This window comes from Stegodyphus dumicola, chromosome 10 (genome assembly GCF_044657685.1).
Source record: "Stegodyphus dumicola isolate Sdum_Otavi_A_Nest chromosome 10, ASM4465768v1".
NCBI classification, from domain to species: Eukaryota; Metazoa; Arthropoda; class Arachnida; order Araneae; family Eresidae; genus Stegodyphus; species Stegodyphus dumicola.
The window spans coordinates 139,503,835-139,522,994 of NC_140777.1; the positions used below are offsets into that span (position 1 = coordinate 139,503,835).

The 19,160-nt window shown below is 32.7% G+C and overlaps 1 protein-coding gene across 5 annotated transcripts in view; it reads right to left on the reverse strand.

Moving 5' to 3' along the window:
* Positions 1–6,966: 6,966 nt before the first annotated feature.
* The window catches only part of LOC118189580 (WD repeat-containing protein WRAP73-like), a 76,913-nt gene continuing 64,719 nt past the window's right edge, over positions 6,967–19,160 (reverse strand). For 4 of the 5 annotated variants that reach the window (XM_035360202.2, XM_035360200.2, XM_085825598.1 and 1 more), the window contains 4 exons: positions 18,837–18,977; positions 10,839–10,922; positions 7,277–7,384; positions 6,967–7,176 (listed from right to left, as the gene is read on the reverse strand). In XM_035360202.2, the coding sequence (XP_035216093.1) occupies positions 7,073–7,176; positions 7,277–7,384; positions 10,839–10,922; positions 18,837–18,977 (437 nt within the window). In that variant the 3' untranslated portion in view covers positions 6,967–7,072. The remainder of the gene's footprint in view (positions 7,177–7,276; positions 7,385–10,838; positions 10,923–18,836; positions 18,978–19,160) is intronic. The other variant, XM_035360201.2, reaches the window with a different exon arrangement.

The window sequence follows — 19,160 nt, forward strand, 5'->3', positions numbered from 1 at the left end:
GTTAATTACAATATTTTAAACATGTACAATGACTAATCCTTGGAAAACATATATTTTGAGTAAATTTTATAACATCATAAAACAAGAGATAATGAAATGGATTTGCAGACTGCTTACCACAGATATAATCCTTTCTGTTGACTTCAAAGGATTAAAAGATCCAAACTCCAGAGCTAAATGTTTAAATACTAGATTCAAAAATTAATTTCTTAACAATTTTGCTATCATAACCTTAAAAGAAACATAAAAATTCCATCTACCTCTTTCATCTTATAATCATCATTCTCCCATACTGATATAATTTTTCTTTAGACGGACTTGAAGAACTTCTTGAAGCTTTAACAGCTCAACAAACACTATTAGAGACTTCATTCTTGGGCACAAAAGTCAACGTGTTCATTCACTTTAATTCTCATATGACATTTAATCCAAGATGGATTCATTTTTTTCTCTTCCATATGAAATATGATTTCAGTTAACAACTGTTCCATTTCATATGATATATATTTATTGTTCCCGAAGTCTAAACTGGAAAAGAAACATGCCAATGTAGAATTCAAAAATGGACAAAAACAAATTTAAATTGGTATAAATTTTAAATCAATCTCTATCGGTTCGGCAAGCTATCATGCTTAGGTCCCATTTTTTCAGAAGCAATATATTTCCTCCTGAAGCCTGACTGCAGAAATTCTCTCTTAATGGCACATATAAACGGCATTTTGAACTGAAATCTCCAGCAGTTAAAATGTTTGTTGAATATTTGGAAATAATCATATCTAAAAGATTTAAAATTTCTTCAGTATCTTCTGGAGGAAAATAATTTTCAATTAAAAGGGCTTTCTTTCTCAATTAAAAATCATAACAAATATCTCTAAGAATAATTTTTATATAGATTTTCTATATAGAATAATTCCTCTTTAGACATCAATGATTTATGCAATAACTGGAAACCCAGCAATTACATATTTTTCCAGGAAAATGCTTGAATTAATATGATACTGCATTTGCATGCAACTGTGTTGCTTTTATGAGAACAATAGAACAATTTTAAGACTTATATTTAAGATTAACATACATAATTTAGTTTCAATTTAAGCTTTCTCGCTTTTGCAACAATCATGGTATGTAAGTGACACTTATTGATGATATACCATAATATGTCATTTTTTACCTAATTTAACATCTTCATTAACGTGTTTCTCTTCCAGTTAGATGAAATAGATTGTTTTGCATGTTCTTTAGCACTGCCGGCACAGCACTTCTCACTTCATCATTTGAGGAGAACATCTTCCTGTTTTTAATGTTTGATCACCTAAAAACTGCATGTCTCTAAGTCCGGGGTATGCGCAGGATATTCTAATCCCATAAAGTGAATTTAGATAGTGTTATCAATGTCACAACAGCAATATATAGATAAACATTGTTCTGAAGCAAAATAATTGTTCCGTGAGCAAGTCCATTTTCTTTCTCGTGACTCTAAATATATTTGAAAATAGTTTTGAGAAAATTTACATAATAATTACTATTCATGGCTTTGCATTGTTGACTGCCATAACTGCATTGGATAACTTGCCAAAACAGGCATCGATAATCACTCGCATATTATAGCTATAAAAGTTTTAAAAAATTAATTATCTAAATTTCTACTACTGGCCAGGACATAAATATTACAATAACCTCACTCAGAATCTGAAATATAGAAAGTGGTGATTGCATTTAAACTAAATTACATAATTCATCATCTTTGAAAAATAAATTAAATTCATATATATTAATTCAATAATAGGAAAAGTAAAGTGAAACGTATTTTGTCTGGTGCCTTGGTATAAAATCATAACATATTTTTTTCAATAAAAATGAAAATGAAGTTCATTTCAAAATTCTAAAAAATATGCCACATGTCATTAAATATATACTCTTCAAGTGTCTACTGGAATTCTTGAAAACACATACTAAATTATACCAAAACAAAATAATTCCCAAACTTTAATAGATAGCCATAAACTCATTTCTTGAAATACATGAATACACAACCTCACAAAACACCAGAGAAAATACAGCCATACATAAAAAATTAATCACTAAGTCACAAAAATAATAATAATTAGATAATTTTGCAGCTTTACAATTTCAGCTGCACCCTCTAATTAGTAAAATATCTCAATATACCTACTAAATAAGTACATTTATGATAAACACCCAAAATTTGTATGTTATATAGCATTATGAATTTATATTTAAGACCAGGTTCATATGCAGATCCCCATGTTACTAGAACCTTCCAGATTAAACATGGAAAGACATGATAAACCACTAACAAAAATAATAATAATAATGATAATAATATAAAAATTTACATTTTACAACACATACCGTATTTGACAGCATATAAGACGCACCTTTATTTAGACGGCCACACACAAGGAAAAAAAGTTTCAATAGCATGGTTTCTTTTAGTTCTCACGTTTTGTAAAAGCCAAATAAACAATTATTGAATGCAATTACCTTCATGTATAAGACTGTATCCTTCACCTATAAGACGCAGGTAACTTTTTTTAGACCAAATTTAGGAAAAAAAGTGCGTCTTATATGCCATCAAATACGGTATTATTAATTTTATCTAGATCAACATTACATTACAGCTAGGATAACTCCCAAGTCCCTTCAAAAACATTTTCTCAAAAGATAATTATCACACATTTCAAATCCCTAAAGAATATATTTCTCTTCCGGACATTGAATGAGTTATCTTTTTAAATCACTAATAAAAATGTTCAATAATCATTAAGCACAAATTCACAAGACACACCAATATTTGTCCCAATATTATTAATTTAATTTACTTTTAAACATTGAATTCTAGCTACAAACAAACGATTAAATTAAGTTAGTATCAATGGCATGATTTGTTTTCCTTTATCTTTTATGATATCATAGTCATGTGTTATGCCTCATTGAAGTTCAAATAAAGTTTGATGTGTTATATCTCTCAAGAGCTATATAAATTTTCAATGGATCATGATCTACAGAAAGCTCATTTACTGTTGTTACATCTAGAGCAAGAATGAGCAAATAATTTTAACCATGGGCCAAAAATGTCTTTTTTAGTGTGTCATGTTGATCAGGGCCAGGACAATCTTTGGGGTGCATCTATTGTTTGCAGGACGTGAAGGTCCCAGTAAAACGCTTTTAAAAGTTACAAGTATACTCAAAACAGGATCTATTCCCTATTGGTCAGTAAATGATTGTCATGTATATTGTTTCAATTTCAAATAAAAAGTTTAGAGGTGATGTGCTCTTTCCCTAAGCTCCCTTTTCTGATCAGTCTTTTTATCTAAAAAATATTCATATATCATTGTTTAATTTCTAAATTAAATGTAATAGAAATAATATGACTGTCAGCAAATGCATATGCCTTCAAGCATATCTGGTGTTCTCATCTTAGGTTGATAGCTGGTAAAATCAAGCATATATAAGTGTGTAAACATGGTAACAGATGCATGTTCAGACTGCTGATTTCAGAAATTTGCATACAAAACTTGTAGGAAAGAAAATATTGTTGCACAGGATTTCATAACAGGCCAGATGAAGCAATTAGAAGGACTGCATTTAGCCCACGAGCCGGCTTTTAGTCATGCTTGATCTAGAGATTCGGGAAGATTTTTCAGCAAAAGTTCACAGTATTTGCAGTTATGATGCTATAACATCTTGGGAATGAAAAAAATTCAATTTTAATGTTGGCTGAAATGGTGAAAACTAGTAATTTGTAACTATGTGAATCACAGTTTCATAGATTCATTAAATGTAACATTAAAATCTCCATCTAATATGATGCAACTGTGGAGAAAGAGAAAACATTTCACCTCCAAACTATTCAAATCGCTTCCCTCCACATACACTACATGTGTTGGAAAACAATGCTTTAAGAGGAGGGCTAATAGACTGATTAAATTTGCAACAAAGTATATTGGAATTTTTTGGCCAGCAAAAAATACCTTTCAATTGAATATTTGGATCATTATTTACTTTACTCATATGGAAAATTTTGAAAAGGTCTAGTAATTAGCCTATTTCCCTTCTGAGAATCAAACTCCAAATGAAGGAAACTTTCAAAATACGTGATAAATGTTTAATTGTAGTTTTGTTCCATAAGTTTCCTATATAACTGAATGAATGAGCAGTACTACACTTTTTTGTTTTCCAACATCTTTCCTCTTCTTCCCCCAACCCCTGTTATTCTCTCCCTTTTCACTTTTCTTTCAACGGCTGTCATATTAATGGGCTTCAATATCTCTTCTCCTTTTCATTATTTTTATGTATAGAAAAAGAAAAACATAAGTTTTGTACTTTTCTCAAACTTGTCTTCAGGGCTTATTTTCTTTTAAAAACTATTATCCAATAATGAAATATTTCACTCCAAAATATAAATAATCAGCTTTTTTTCATCTTTTAATTAGGAGTGAAATAAGATATGCACATAAAATCGCAATCTACATTATGACTACCAACTAAACTTTTATTTTTTTCCCAAATTCTATCCAAAAAAGTCACATTTTTATATTTAATTTTTCTGTTCATTTTACATTTGTAAGTAAATTAAATTAAATGCAATATTTTAAGCAATTGGAACAATTTTTTATTCCAAATAAAATAGTATTTTCCCTGGAAGTTTTTTTTATTGCTACAAAAGTATGTAACAGAGAAGTTACATTTACAGTTGCATATTTAAAAATACAATCAAGTTTGATTGCAATTACATTTACTTGGCTTCCCCCCCCCAAAAAAAAGATCAGATTTAGCTAAATTCATCTTAAAACAAAGCAAGAAGTGCAGTCCAACATCACGACCCAGATAAAAATACCAAGCTGCCCCCTTTTTTTTCCCAGTGAACACATAAAAGCATTATCTTGCAGATTTTAATCCTTCCCCAGGCAAGTAAAATCATCTCTAAAAATATATTTCTACTAGTCTTGGTGGAGCTGTTAAATATCCAGGAAGACTTTTCCTTTACCTTTTACAGTTGCATACATTTTAATCAGTTAAATGATATAACATCTAATCAAAACTGCAAATTCGCATCTTTATACTGGCACCAAAGTCACTATGTTTTTTATACTGGCACCAGTCATCTAGAGAACTTTCACTGCTCTCAGACTTATTTACAGACATTTCAGATTCTGACTTCAAATCACAGTCTGAATTGAAAGAAATCCGTTACATACATTCTAAATCAGCCATTATTTTATGGGAAAAAAAAAATATAGTTTTAACTACTTGCACCTAAGTTATCAAATCAGCAATATGTGTGAAAAGCTAAGATAAAAATGCCAATCATGTAAAAGATGTGGAACAAGTGCACACATTTGAACCAATCAGAATAGAACAAAATAGACTTTATAAACTACCACTTAATTGACATCCACTGCCATTTATATAACTAATTTGATAACCAAAAATAGAAAAGATATGGGTAAAAAAGTAAAAGCAACATAGAAATGAGATTGCCTGTGCATGGTACAATTTTGCATATAGAAGATGCAGTATACTCATAGTCAAAAGCAATAATTTTCAGGTATTTTTTATAATTCTCTCCAAAATGTCTCTAATTTACATACTGAAATCATTTGATTTCTTTTTCTTACTAACATGAAATGTAATTACTTAAATACTTTTACACTGAAGAAATATTTAAATATCTTTACACTGAAAAATCACAAATTTAAAATTCATTTAAATTTGCTGCTGCTATTCATATCTCAAATATTTTCAGTTACTTTAATCAAAACTTATTCAAACATTTTTAAATTCTGCAGAATATCATTAATAACTTGGTATTGAAGGCAGTTTCATGATGTATTTAACATAGAAGAGAATTAGAATAGTCTTTAGATGATATCTGCCTTCAATATTTTTAGTTTCTGCTATAAATTAATATAATATTTTACTACAATCTAGAAACCTACAATAAATAGTACTGTTCATGACTATCTAGCAAAAGTTCAGAAATCTTATCATGATCATTATGTGACAGATCTACTGAGCTAATAGTCATTAACCTCTACAATTGTTAATAATTTTGGATTTTTCCATAAATTACTAAACTGTCAAAATTATTAACCAATACAGAAATTTATATAATTAGGAATGAATATCATATTAGTTAGCAAAATGTCTATGCCGTTTATGAATAAATATAAAGAGATATCCAATGTCAAGTAAAAATAATTTGCTAAACATAATTTTATTAATTTATTTGGAAATAGTGTCAATGGCTTAACATGAACGATTTGAATACTGAAACTCTTAATTGTTTGTTATTAATATGTCATTTGTTAATAATATATCAGCAAATTTTCAGATATTTTTTTATGCATAGGTCACTGATTTTGATTGCTTGTAAAAAAACATTGATTCCAAAGTATGTTGATTTCTTATGGATATCTTAAATACCTTACTTTTGATATTTCAAGAATATAGAATATTATACTCAACATAAACATGGTGATTTCAGATATGCTCAACTTTTGCTTACTGGCATATCATAAATATTCTATTATTTCCTGTACTATTAAACATTGTATAATAAGCAATTACTTCTATACAGCTCACAATAATCAAAGAAATATGAAGAAATTATAATCTGCATTTATTCATGACAAAAAAATATGATGTAGATAGGGGAAATTCAATTATTAATTAGTTAAGGATATCTTGTGGATAAAAAACATGACAACAGAGGATAGGGGTACCTCAAACAAATTTTCCGATATTTTTTTAGACTTCTGATAGCATAATGATTATGGAACTTTGCCTATATTTTATCTTTTGGATTAAAGTGGAATAATAAGGACACTTTTCAACATCAAAAATGAACGTTAATTCAATTTATACATTTCTACATGCTTATACTGAAATATTTACATCAATTATGCTACGGAAATAAACACAAGAAGTATCACACAATGGTCATTTCTTGTAATAAATTTTATAAATACTATTCTTTTACAATTTCAAAAATCATTAAACATAAAATAATACAGAATCAAAAAGTTAAATCAAATGTTCAGGTTCCTTAAAAACTTCCAGGTAAGTATAATAATGAAGAACACTCTTTGCTATTTAAAATTAAGAAGTCTTCTTTTGGATGCCATGATGCTTTAATTATAGAAAATTTATCTAGAACAAACATATTAAATATTAAAATATCAAATTACATTACCAAAAATTTCATTTAACAAACAAACATTTGTATCAATTTAATAACTTTGGAAAATACCTTCATATGGTGACATAAAACAAATACAATAATTTGGCGTCCACATATTTAAAGTATCCGATCCAGTACAAATGATTAAAAAGTTTTGCTTAGGATGCCAGCACAAACCTAGATTTAGGGCACAAAATTATCAAGTTTTAAAACACAACTTTAATTTTTTAAAAAAAATGTGATATAATACATAAATTTCAGATAAAATATAACAAAATATGCAATGCTTTATGGAGCATATAATGAATACTAGCATTTCAGAATTAATAAAGTATGAATACCAGCAATTCAGAATTAATAACATGTTTATCTCTAAAATATAAATCAGAGTTTAAATGTAAAACTGTTTTGAAACCAAGAAGTAGGCATTTTATAATTCATATTAAAATTTCTAGAACAGAGAAGTGATTAGAAATAATATGTAATTTTTTACATTAACAATTCATAATTTATTAAATTGATGGTCTTTTTTTAGAAAAAAATTATTATAAAAAACTTCTCTTGCAAATACAAGAATTATGATATAACTTCAGAAATATTTGCTATAATACTTAAAATATTCTAGATGAGTTATCTCTGAGCAGGAAATCTCTTTATTAATGAAAGGAACATGTATAATTAGGTTTGGGTTCAATAACTTATAATTAAAGTTTAATAATTATCAAAATGCAATAAATAAACTCAGTCTAGTTTGAATTATAGGAACAGTACTATTTAAAATAGTTAAAATTTAATAAAAGTTTCAAATTTTTCCTTGCATTTATAATGCTCAGCATACATAACAGCAAGTATTCAAATATTTTCTTTAAAAAATTTTGTGCATTTAAAATTGTGTAAACAATACAAACATGGCCCTGTTAATTTCAGAAAAAATGAAAGGAAAAAAAAAGGGGGGGAAGAAAAGAAATGTACGATTGAGCAGATATCTACTGATGTTAATATTTTTACACCTAATTCTTTAAATAGTACATTAACTACTACTTCACAGTTTATGAATATTTACTATTTGCAAAATGTTTCCCATCAATAACGTACTTAATTTTATTAAATATTCTACAGTGCTTATTTTTTACTAATACTATTACAACTGTTTTATACCACAGTTCCTTTGACGATGAATTATCTGGTACAAATATAAAGCAATGAAAACAAAGTATCTAAAAGTGTTCTTTCTAAAATAAACACCTGTTTACCAAAGATTAACTGCTACTAAACTACTGTCAAAACACATTTCTGATAAAATACAAAAGGCCAATAAAAGTGTCTATATTTAAGTTAAAATAACTTACTTATACATTAAATACACAATGAATAACAGTTACTGGAGGATTTAAAGCAATGAGAATCAGCATAATATTCATAAATTTGCAGGACTAGTTCGGAGAGTTTAAATATTTAAACATTCAAAACTAGTCATGCAAATTTATAAATATTATGCTAATTCTTGTTGTTTTAACTCCTCTAATAAGAGTATCCACAGTTTAATTTGGGAAAACTGTTCAAAAGATATGTTTGTTTCAGGGGGGAAGGCTAGAAATCTCGATTTTGTCAACTGAAGAATTTAGCTTTGGGTGTGTAAATGCTGTAAGTGTAGAACAGAAATAAGAAAACTTGCTTTCCTTACACCTTGAGGGGGGGGGGACTTGATCAACATTCATTTGAACCAAAGCATACAAAGAAACTTTACAGTTTAAGAGGAGAAGAAGAAAGAAATAGCAACACATTTTGTAAAACACAACTGATAATCTGAATGTTACAATTGAGAGTAAACCATATGGTGCAAGTGAATTTTAACATTTTCAACAGATAGAATCAATCAAGTAAAGTGTTCCTATCTACCTATTTGAAACACATAACAAACTGTAATAACATTTTTATTGCTATTATACTTAATATTAAGAAGCTAAAAATACTTAATATGAGACGAAAATAGTGCCTAATGTTTACATAATTGCCAAAAAAAAAAAAAAAAAAAATTGCTTGACCTTTGGAAAATGGTAACTTGGCGATTTTTTGGCGACCAACTCTGCTACAGCAACCCTCTATTTTTTTTGGCCGCCATTTTGTCTTCACGAAGTAAAGACATGTTTCTTTTCTTTTTATTTACTGAACACTTTTTCCAACAATCTGCTAGCTGAATTACACTTATGCTAGAAATTTTATGGAACAAAACTGCTTAATCATGACAAATATTAACTGCAAAATTGGGAAAACGTGCAGAATCTCAAACTCCTTGCCGTGTTTTTCAGAATCGCACATACAGAGTAACCATGTACACGTCGACTTATTTTTACTTAAAAAAACATCCCAGAATTGCACAAAAATGGCATCGCGCACACTCTTGACTTTATCCATCTACACTACTATTTTCTCATAAATTACAAAAATTTGCACGAAAATTTTGTGAATCTTTAAACTCGGTAAAAAGCACACATATGAAATTATCAGACCGCGAAAAAGTATATACCCTTTTCAAAGATGAACATTTCCACGTATAATATAAATAAAATATCTAAAAACTTTTACTTCTAAATTATCTATTATAAATGTCACCAACCCCCTTTTCCGATTAAAGAACAGTGATTCGTCCATTAATGTCACATGACATATCTCATGATCTCTCATTTTCCTCACACAAAATAATGCGTAATCGGAACTGAGTGCTTTTCACATTATTCCCAAAGTCCTAGGTAGTAACCTTTATCGCCTCCAAAATGTTGCCAAACTACCTGTTACCATATTCCAAAGATTAGCCAAAAATTAATTTAGTATTTCTCATGTACCTTTATTCCAGGTAAGATTTGGAAAATAAAATTTATATGTAGTTTTTTCAAAACAAATGTTTGCACAATTCACATGCCTTGCAAATACTCTATGCATAATACTTCTTGATACTAATAAATGATATTAGGATGAACCTATATACATTTTTGCATTATAAGATTATTAAAAAGTTTAAACTTGTTCAATGAAAGGTGGAATTTTATTAAAACTATGTCCAAGTCATCAAGAAAATTTCTTAAAAATTCACTGTTTGTCAGACTTCAAAATGGATATATATCTATTTTTGTCAAGTCTTTTAAGGAATTAATGCAAAAAATTAGAATAAAATATTGAAAGATTTTAATCCAAGCAGCATTTTAAATATTACTGATTTCATAACATACATGTGTACAAAATTTTTTTAGAAAGCATGGTTATTGGCTGGTTAGAAAGATAATACTTTAAAAAATTATTTTTTTAAGCCCATTGCCTAGTTTCAAAGTATAACATACTTGCTTTGATATCTCTATCAAATAAATAGTGACAAAACATTAAATATAATTTCACTGACTGACATAAATTTTTGTTACTTATAGATTTTACATTACATAAAAATTTTAACAATTAATTTATTTCCTAGTACATTAATTTATCTTTAAAATAAACATTATTTTTAATCACAGCAGAATTTTTTAAATAAATGATTTTCCTGTGAATGATTATATCTGAGAAATGCAAGAAACAGTAAACACAAAACTATGCAGAAGTTGGAATTTTATATATAAGTATAACATTTATTAATACTCACTTTTTACATTTTGATTCTGGATTATAATATCAGACAACTGCAGTTTTTCAACATGAAACAGATATATAACTCTGAGTGTAAGACCTGTGTTTTATGTATAATAAATATGTGTAAATACAAAAACAATATAATAGAATAAATACAATATAATAGAATGTTAAGTTAAATAATAATTTACAAGCTTAATTTATTGAACTTTTCATGCTAAAATTTATTGGATTTTTCACGCTAATTAACTTAAATTCAAGGCACAAGTCAAATAGAAAAGATATACTAGTAATGAAACACTAATATTATGACAACTGAATTGCATGCAAATGTCAGTAGAGTAAAATTATTATTGGCTGGTTAGTTAAAAATAATTCATTACAAGAATACATGCGACGGGGAACGTGGGCACCACCCCTTTAACGTCGGTTAATTGGTGTAGCGCCACGTCCACCAATATTTAGAGTTGAACCTTGATTCTTTCAAAAGAGCAATTACATGGCCATACAAGGGCTGTTAATATTTAGTATTACATTCTTGTTTGCTGGTTAACATATTCTATGGATAACGTGATTTACAGAGTTACATACTGACTTTGTCTCTCATTTCCGGCATACAATGCATATGCATTACTTTTGTGTACAGTTACAGTTTTTTGCTGTACATTTCAATAAATATACCTACATTACTTGTAGATTGCATATAAATACAGTTTGCATGTACAGTTACATATGCCAATATTACATGTGCCTTACGTTACATTATTTTTATATACATACATAGTCAGGCACGCCTGCTTCAGATATTACTTAATTTTACCTACACTGTTTAACCTTAGGTTACATATACTTGCAGTTGCATACAGATACATGCAGATACATTCTGATTAATTTTTAGATGCAAATATTTACAAACATAATAGTCTTACAGGTTACTTACATTACATGTTATTTGGGTACTTATTGCATAATTTTTCAGTACATGAAATAGACATTCCAATATATACATTGCTTTGCATTAGACATCCTATATCCCTTATTCATAATACAAAACATATATGTTACCCATGCATTTTTATTAGACATTTCTGCATTTATATTGCATTGCTTTAAATTGCATAACTTACTTATACATAGCTTACTGATACACAAAAATATTTACTTATTTACATATATTACACTCCCTTACATTACTTTTGCTTACAGATATATGCACTTTCATACATTCGTTATGCCTACATTATATATCGGTTAATTCTATATGGTCTTACGGTATAATTTGCCGAAATTTATTTACACAGTACATGCACATTGTTAAATGCAACTGACTTTCCAGGTATGAATACAGGCAGTCTTTATACTGTGAGTTTCTAGTCTACATTATAGTTTCTTACAATTCACTTGAATGATAGTTTTCCTACATTGAATACATGTCCTTTTTAAAATGCTTAAGTTGTTTTTACATGCTGGGTTGTTCTATGGCTGACACAAGTCTGTATCTAAGTCGGACAATCTGTCCATCAACTGTACCAGCTTTTTAATAAAGTGCCGCCGTTTTATCATATATTTACAGAATGGCTGGCGATTTGTTTCAGGGAGATTGATATGCAGTCCTTCTGTTAATGGGCATGACGTTAGATAGTGCTCTGGTGAGCCTGAGTCGCCGCATGCACATTGACTTGTGTGACTCATGCCACACTTGAAGAAATATTCCGGATAGGGTCCATGCCCGGAAATGAACCTTACCAACTGTGCGTTCGCTACATTTCGGCTAGTGTTCACATAGCCGATGAAGTAGTGGGTCCTTCTCCCTGTGGTGCTTTGGTCCCATTCGTTCTGCCACATGCCAGTGGCCCTTAGGCATAGTGTCTTCTTTAAATACAAATGCGGCCATGGGATGATAACTGGTGCATCAGGCGGGTCAGTTGTTGCCTCTTTGGCGAGTTGGTCGGCAAGCTCATTGCCATAGTGGCCAACATGAGCCTTTATCCACTCTAATTTTGTGCGGTACTGGGGGTTGCTTCTAAGATCTCTCTGGATTCCCTGTATAATCTCCGAGGGATGATCTGCATTCCAAATGGCATATAACGATGATAAGCTGTCCGTTTTAATGGTGACGTGGCTATGCTGGTGCAAGTGCAGGTAGCGAATCGCTTGTGCAATTGCCACTGCTTCGCTTTGAAAGACACTGTTATGTTGTCTTAACTGTCCCTTCCATTTCTTCATTGCGTTGTCTTGTTTCGTGGCGACATAGGCGCATCCCACTCTTTCGTCCAATCTAGACCCGTCTGTATAAATGGTCATTTCCCTTGAGTGATGAGTTGCAGTGGGATTAATTGAGATAAGTATCCCTTTGCCTTTCTCTGCCGGGTGGACGTCAAGAGGGCAGAAGTTTGTTTTCATACTCATCCGAGTAGTATGTTTCATCGTCAAAAGTAACTGCCTTCTTAAGTTGCAAAATGTGTTGGCGTGCTGCCTCCTCCTCAACTCGGATGTGCAGGGGAAGAAGACCAGCAAGTACGTTAATGGCATCAGTGGAGGTGGTGCGGTAGGCCCATGTGATTCCCAATGCGAATGGTCATTGCATGCTGTTAAGATGTCTGACCTTCGTTCCTTGCATTGGGTAGGCCCATACTGCGGCGGCATACCTCACTATCTTCTCGATGACTGCCGTGTACAATACCTTTTGAATATGGGGGTTAAGCCCCCATTTGTGACCATAAAAGAGTTTCATTTGTTTGGCTATGGCTGCCGTCCGGAGTTTGAGATCCTGCACGTGAGGGATCCAGGTCATCTTATGATCAAAAGTGACCCCTAAATATCTTAGCTGGTCCACTATCTGCAGGCGTTGGTTGTTAATCTTTATGGTGGGGCGTCTTACTAAGGATCCTCCTTTTTTCAGAATTAAAAGGACTTTTGACTTATGTTCTGCAATTGTGAGCTTAAGTTTGGTACATTGGTCATGAAAGATCGCACAAACTTCATTGCAATTTTTCTGTAATTTTTCTCGCGTGGTACCCTTTACGATAAGCGCCGCGTCATCCGCGTATGCAATGATTTTAGTGTGCGCCGGCCACGTCGCTGTCAGTACTTCATTGAACGTTAAGTTCCATAAATGCGGCCCGGCGCACGATCCTTGCGGACATCCTCTAGTTTGCACTTTTTCGATAATGCCTGCATTATGCACCGCTAATAGCTTCCAATCCTGCAGGTAGTTACTTATTATACTATATATGTTACTTGGGCAATTGGCCCTTCGTAATGCCTGTTTGATAGCCAGCCACCACAGCGTATCGAAAGCATTCTTTAGGTCTATGCTGACCATAGCCGTGTGGTGGCCGCTGTGTCTATTTTCCAGAATTGCCTCCTTTATATTATGGAGGGCATGCACCGTCGATGAACCAGTCCTGAAGCCATATTGGCTGCTGCTGAGATAACCGTTGAGATGCAAGTGGTGGCGCAGTCTGTTGATGATTAGCTTCTCCAACACCTTCCCCATCGCCGACAAAAGGCAGATGGGTCTGAATGATGAGGCTTCTGAAGGATCTCTGTTTTTCTTGAGGAATAATACCACTTGCCCTATTTTATATAGTGTTGGAAAAAGTCCTACTGACAGAAGCTTATTGAAATAGCTTACAAAGAATGTAGGGTATGCCTTTATGGTAGCTTTTACGATTGTGTAGTCCATGCCGTCTGTCCCGGGGGCTTTCTTTCGTGGCAGCCTTGCCAGCACTCTCTGCAGTTCTTGAAGCGTGAATTCCGGATCTGCTTCTGTGTCTATACTATTTGTATCTGCTCGAAGGGCAGCTTGTTCGGCAGTGTCTTGCTCTGCATCATCCTGACTGAACACAGTATTTATAACTACATTCAAAGTGTCAGTCGTGTAGCTTTGGCTGCTAGCCAGTGATGACGGGATTTGAAGCTGCGAAGGCTTGAACACCTTCCCCGTTGCTATCTTGTGATGCAGCCCGTATACTTCTTTTGTATTGGAACAGAACTCTCTCCAAGATGTTACTTTGGCCTGGATGATCATCCTTTTGTATTTTGCTTGCTCTCTTTGAAAAATGGCGAGTGTGTCCGAGGTGATCTCTAGCCGCCTCTTGTACTTCAATCTCCTTCGCAAGGCCCTGCATTTACGCTGTTGCTTCTGTAATGCGCCCGTCCACCAGTGCATTTCCTTTACCTTCTGAGGTTTTTTCTTGGGGAGATTTTGGTCACATACTAATTGTAGGATGTTCTGTAGCCTGATGGAGAAATTCTCCAAGTCTGCCATTGTGTCTGCATGCTGTAGCGCCGGTTCAAGAGTTTCCAGGTGCCTTTTATCCTTCCTAAGCTTTCTACCTGGGAGATTGTACCTTTTAATTTTGGTGATAGATGTCGACTGCCGCAGAGAGTAAGTTATAAATTTGTGATCACTTAGACTTTCTTGATCATCTACTTTCCAATCTGTTAGTAAGAACGCTGCTTGCAAAGACGTAATAGTGAGATCGGGCCAGCCCCGAGTGAAGACTGTCGAAGGAGGGTGGCGCTTCTGCGGTATTGTGGATAACAAGATTTTTCGAGCAGAGGAAGTCCTCCAGCTCTCTGCCCTTTGTGTCCGTAGCACGATAGCCCCAGGTAGTATTATGGGCATTATAATCTTCCCCAAAAAGTACGTATGGAATCTTTATCTTGTGTAAAACTTGCTCCATGAACCTTGCAGTGGGCCCAATTTCCACTGTCGGTGGCGAGTAGCTCGAAGCGATGGCCAAAGTGAGTGAATGAACTTCCAGGAGTACTGCAGTGTTGTCTTGTTCCGCTGCGATGATAACCGGCAACCAGTCCGGCCTGCAGCATACTAAAATTGCTTTTGGTGCATTATCTTTATCTATTTTCTGAAATACCGTCCATTTTACCAGGAAACCTACTGCCATCCCCTCTCTGACATAAGGCTCTTGACCAAGGATTATATCTATGTTCTTTTCGATTGCATATTGTATTGTTTGAGCGACTGCTGCTCTGGCGCGCTGCATATTGATTTATAGTATTTTCACCGGTGTTTCTTCTGCTATAGTCTCTCGGTTGACTAGTACATCAGTTTTTGACTGGCTTCTGCTTTTTTGTGATATGATGCTATTATCAGTACTGGGTAATACTCCTGATATAGGCCGCTGCACGTTGGTACTCTGGACACTCCGCTGCGTATGCCGGGTGCCTGCAGTCATACCTAGCTCCTTGTCTCTCATTTGCATCCCGACAGTTAATGCATTCTGGAAGTTCAGCTTTACATTTGCTGATGTGATGGGGTCCGGCGCAGTAAGCACAGAATTCCTTTTTGCAGGTACAATGGTCTTGTGTGTGGCCGAGCTGCTGGCGCTTGTAGCATCGGCGTATTCCCAAGTACTCTGTAATTTTATGTGTGTGCCATCCGATGTAGATTCTTCTAGCTCGAAGGACTGCCTGGATACAGGAGGGGTTGCATTCCAGGACCCATTTAACACGCATTGGATTTCTCTCTCTGAGCTTGAAAAGGGTCTTGACATTTTTGGTTGAAATGCTTGTTGTTGTTGCCAATTCGTCGATGAGATCCTCCGGTTTAACGGAGTCTGAGACGTTGTGAATTGTGCAATGAGGTTTCTTTTCGTTGTCGTCTGCGTAGGCTGGCATCGATGTTGGCTTTCTGCAGTGCCTCTTCTAAGTTGTCCTGCGCTGTCTTGCAATAGACCTCTATCTCTCCTTTTGCTGTGGTGGAAATCCTTTCCACTGCTACTTGCAACTTGCTGAGAGGCGCCTTCTCTTGTAGCTCTTTTCTCAGTTGTGTTTTGTTCTTTTGCGCAGAAGGTTTTAGGATTAGGCTGGGTTTCTGCGTAAGCTTGACGACCTCTGCAAACGACCTTGGCGTTGTGTCCTGTGCACCAGCAAATGCCTCTGGAACTAGAGGAATGGCTCTTTGCTGAGGTTCACTTTGTGCTGCCATGGGTGGCGTGTGCAGCTGGGTGCAGCAAACAAAAGTGGACGTATTCACACCTATCTCTGCAGTAACTGGCTTGGGCTTAAAGTCTTCACCCTCAATTGCTAAGCCCTGTAGGATACTTAGAGAGTACTGGACCCGATCTCGGAGATCCTGCAGAAGAAGATGCCTTCCCCTTCTGTAAGTGGCAGTAATCTGCCAGATGTCTTTGACAAGGGCTTTAACTCGGTCCTCGTGGGTCAATTCCGAGGTTGTCAGCGCATCTGTATTCAGTGGCTCTCGTAGATTTTGGGTGTCCGTGTTCTCTGGCAACACTGAGGGGTGTGTCATATCACTTTAGTATCGCACGATCCGCTTTACGCTGAGAAAAATTCACTAAAAAACACTTGGTGTTGCTTAATGCACTTTTGCGAATATACATGGTGCGGTAAGCACTGGTGACACTTTCACTAGAGCACTCTTATGTGAGTAGACACTATGCACTAATTACTGATGACACTTTCACTAAGGCACTTTTAACAGCTAAATGCGATGCCCTAAACATTGTTGACACTTTCATTACAAGAATACAACATAACACTAAAAAACTGGTGTTCAGAGGATATCTATAGACCTTTAAAAAAATTATAATCAAAATAAAACTACATAATGTTTAGGCCTTCTGTTCACTTTTAATTAATATTTAAACTAATAAGGAACCATAATTAAATATTAATATTAATAAGAAGCCATTATTACAACAGCCCTGAAGCAGAATGTTTTGCATTGCTCCCTAACAAGCTTGCTCCAAAATGTTTCACAGAAGATATACCATAAAATTACACACATAGTATATATTTACACATTTTAAATTCTATAAAATATTTTCTTAGTATCAAAATGCAGAAAACAAATAATTCTTAAAAGATTTTTCTAAAAAAGCTTGCACTGTATGATGTTTTCTCATTATAATGGTGTTTCCCAATCTAACAAACATAATATCGCCCCCTCCCAAAGTTTAACAACAGTTGTCACAACTATATTTATTACTGTGCATAATGCAAAAAAGTTCAGTAAAATAAAAAGTGTGTTTCATATATTTAATCGAACTAAAGCTTAAAAATGAAAAATCCTGATTTAAAAACAGGAAAAACTATTCCTTGAAAATTAATTATGATTATATATAAGAGGAGATCTTAAATGGTACAACATAAATAATAACAATAAAAATAGAAAATAAAATACATAAAACACTGAAAAAAAAAACATTCAAAGTAAAACTTAACACAAATAACAAACTTCAATAATGCTAATTACAATATTTAGAAATTTTTCAAAATAATTCTACTTTCACACGTTTTTGGAAAAGAGGAGAGATATATTTAAAATTTTATATTTCTATAACAGACTGGCTATGAATTTTCTTGTAAATTTTAATATTGCATTTTTTAAAACTATTTTGATGCATAGATATTCTCTATTATATTAGGCTGAATATATGATATACAAATGATACAAAATTTTTAATAATTCAATCAGAATTTTAGTAGTTTTAAATTAATTCAATGTTTTTTGGCTTTATCAATGACCAGTGATTAATTCCCAAACACTAACAGAAACCTAACCTAAAATAAAATCAAGTAATGAGAATTGTTAAATCAATTTCTTTCATTGATTAGAAATTTTCCCCTTCTCCCAATAAAAATGATGATAATTTTCAGTTTGTCATTAAATAAAAAAATAAGCTATTGAAATCATCCAAACAGGAATATTATTTTATCCACCACCCAATTTTCTCTTTAAATGAAACATAATTGCCTACAGTTCACCTCCAAATCCTATATTATAATTTTTCCAAAAACTAATAGCAGATAAAAGAAAAGTTATGAGCTCTGCCAATTTTTAATAACATTTTAGCTAGTATCTATAATGACATTACTTCAGATCAATATGTGAAATAATTTTTGAAAATTTACAACACTTGGCTACAGCAGTTACTGCAGATGACAATATAACAATCATTTGTTTTTTAAATTTAATTTCCTAATAATTATTAAAATAACAAATAAATGATTTTCATACCATGCACAAATGCTAAATACTGCCCATCACTGCTAAATTGAAGGATGTGAACTCCAGTTTTCATTGTTTGTTTCATATCTGGTTTCTCTATCTCCCCCAGCAATTGCAAAATAGATATGGGTCTTCTTTTAATCACATCATCTACAGGATTGAAAGGCAGAATTAAAAAGCTAACATTATAGCATCCTAATAAAAAGAATCTCATAATAACATCCTAGTAAACTAAGAAGCAGGATTCTTCACCTGATTTGCATTTTATAAATTTTACAAATGATTTATTATGATGTCTTTTCAAGCAATTCACATTTTGACAATATTGAAAAT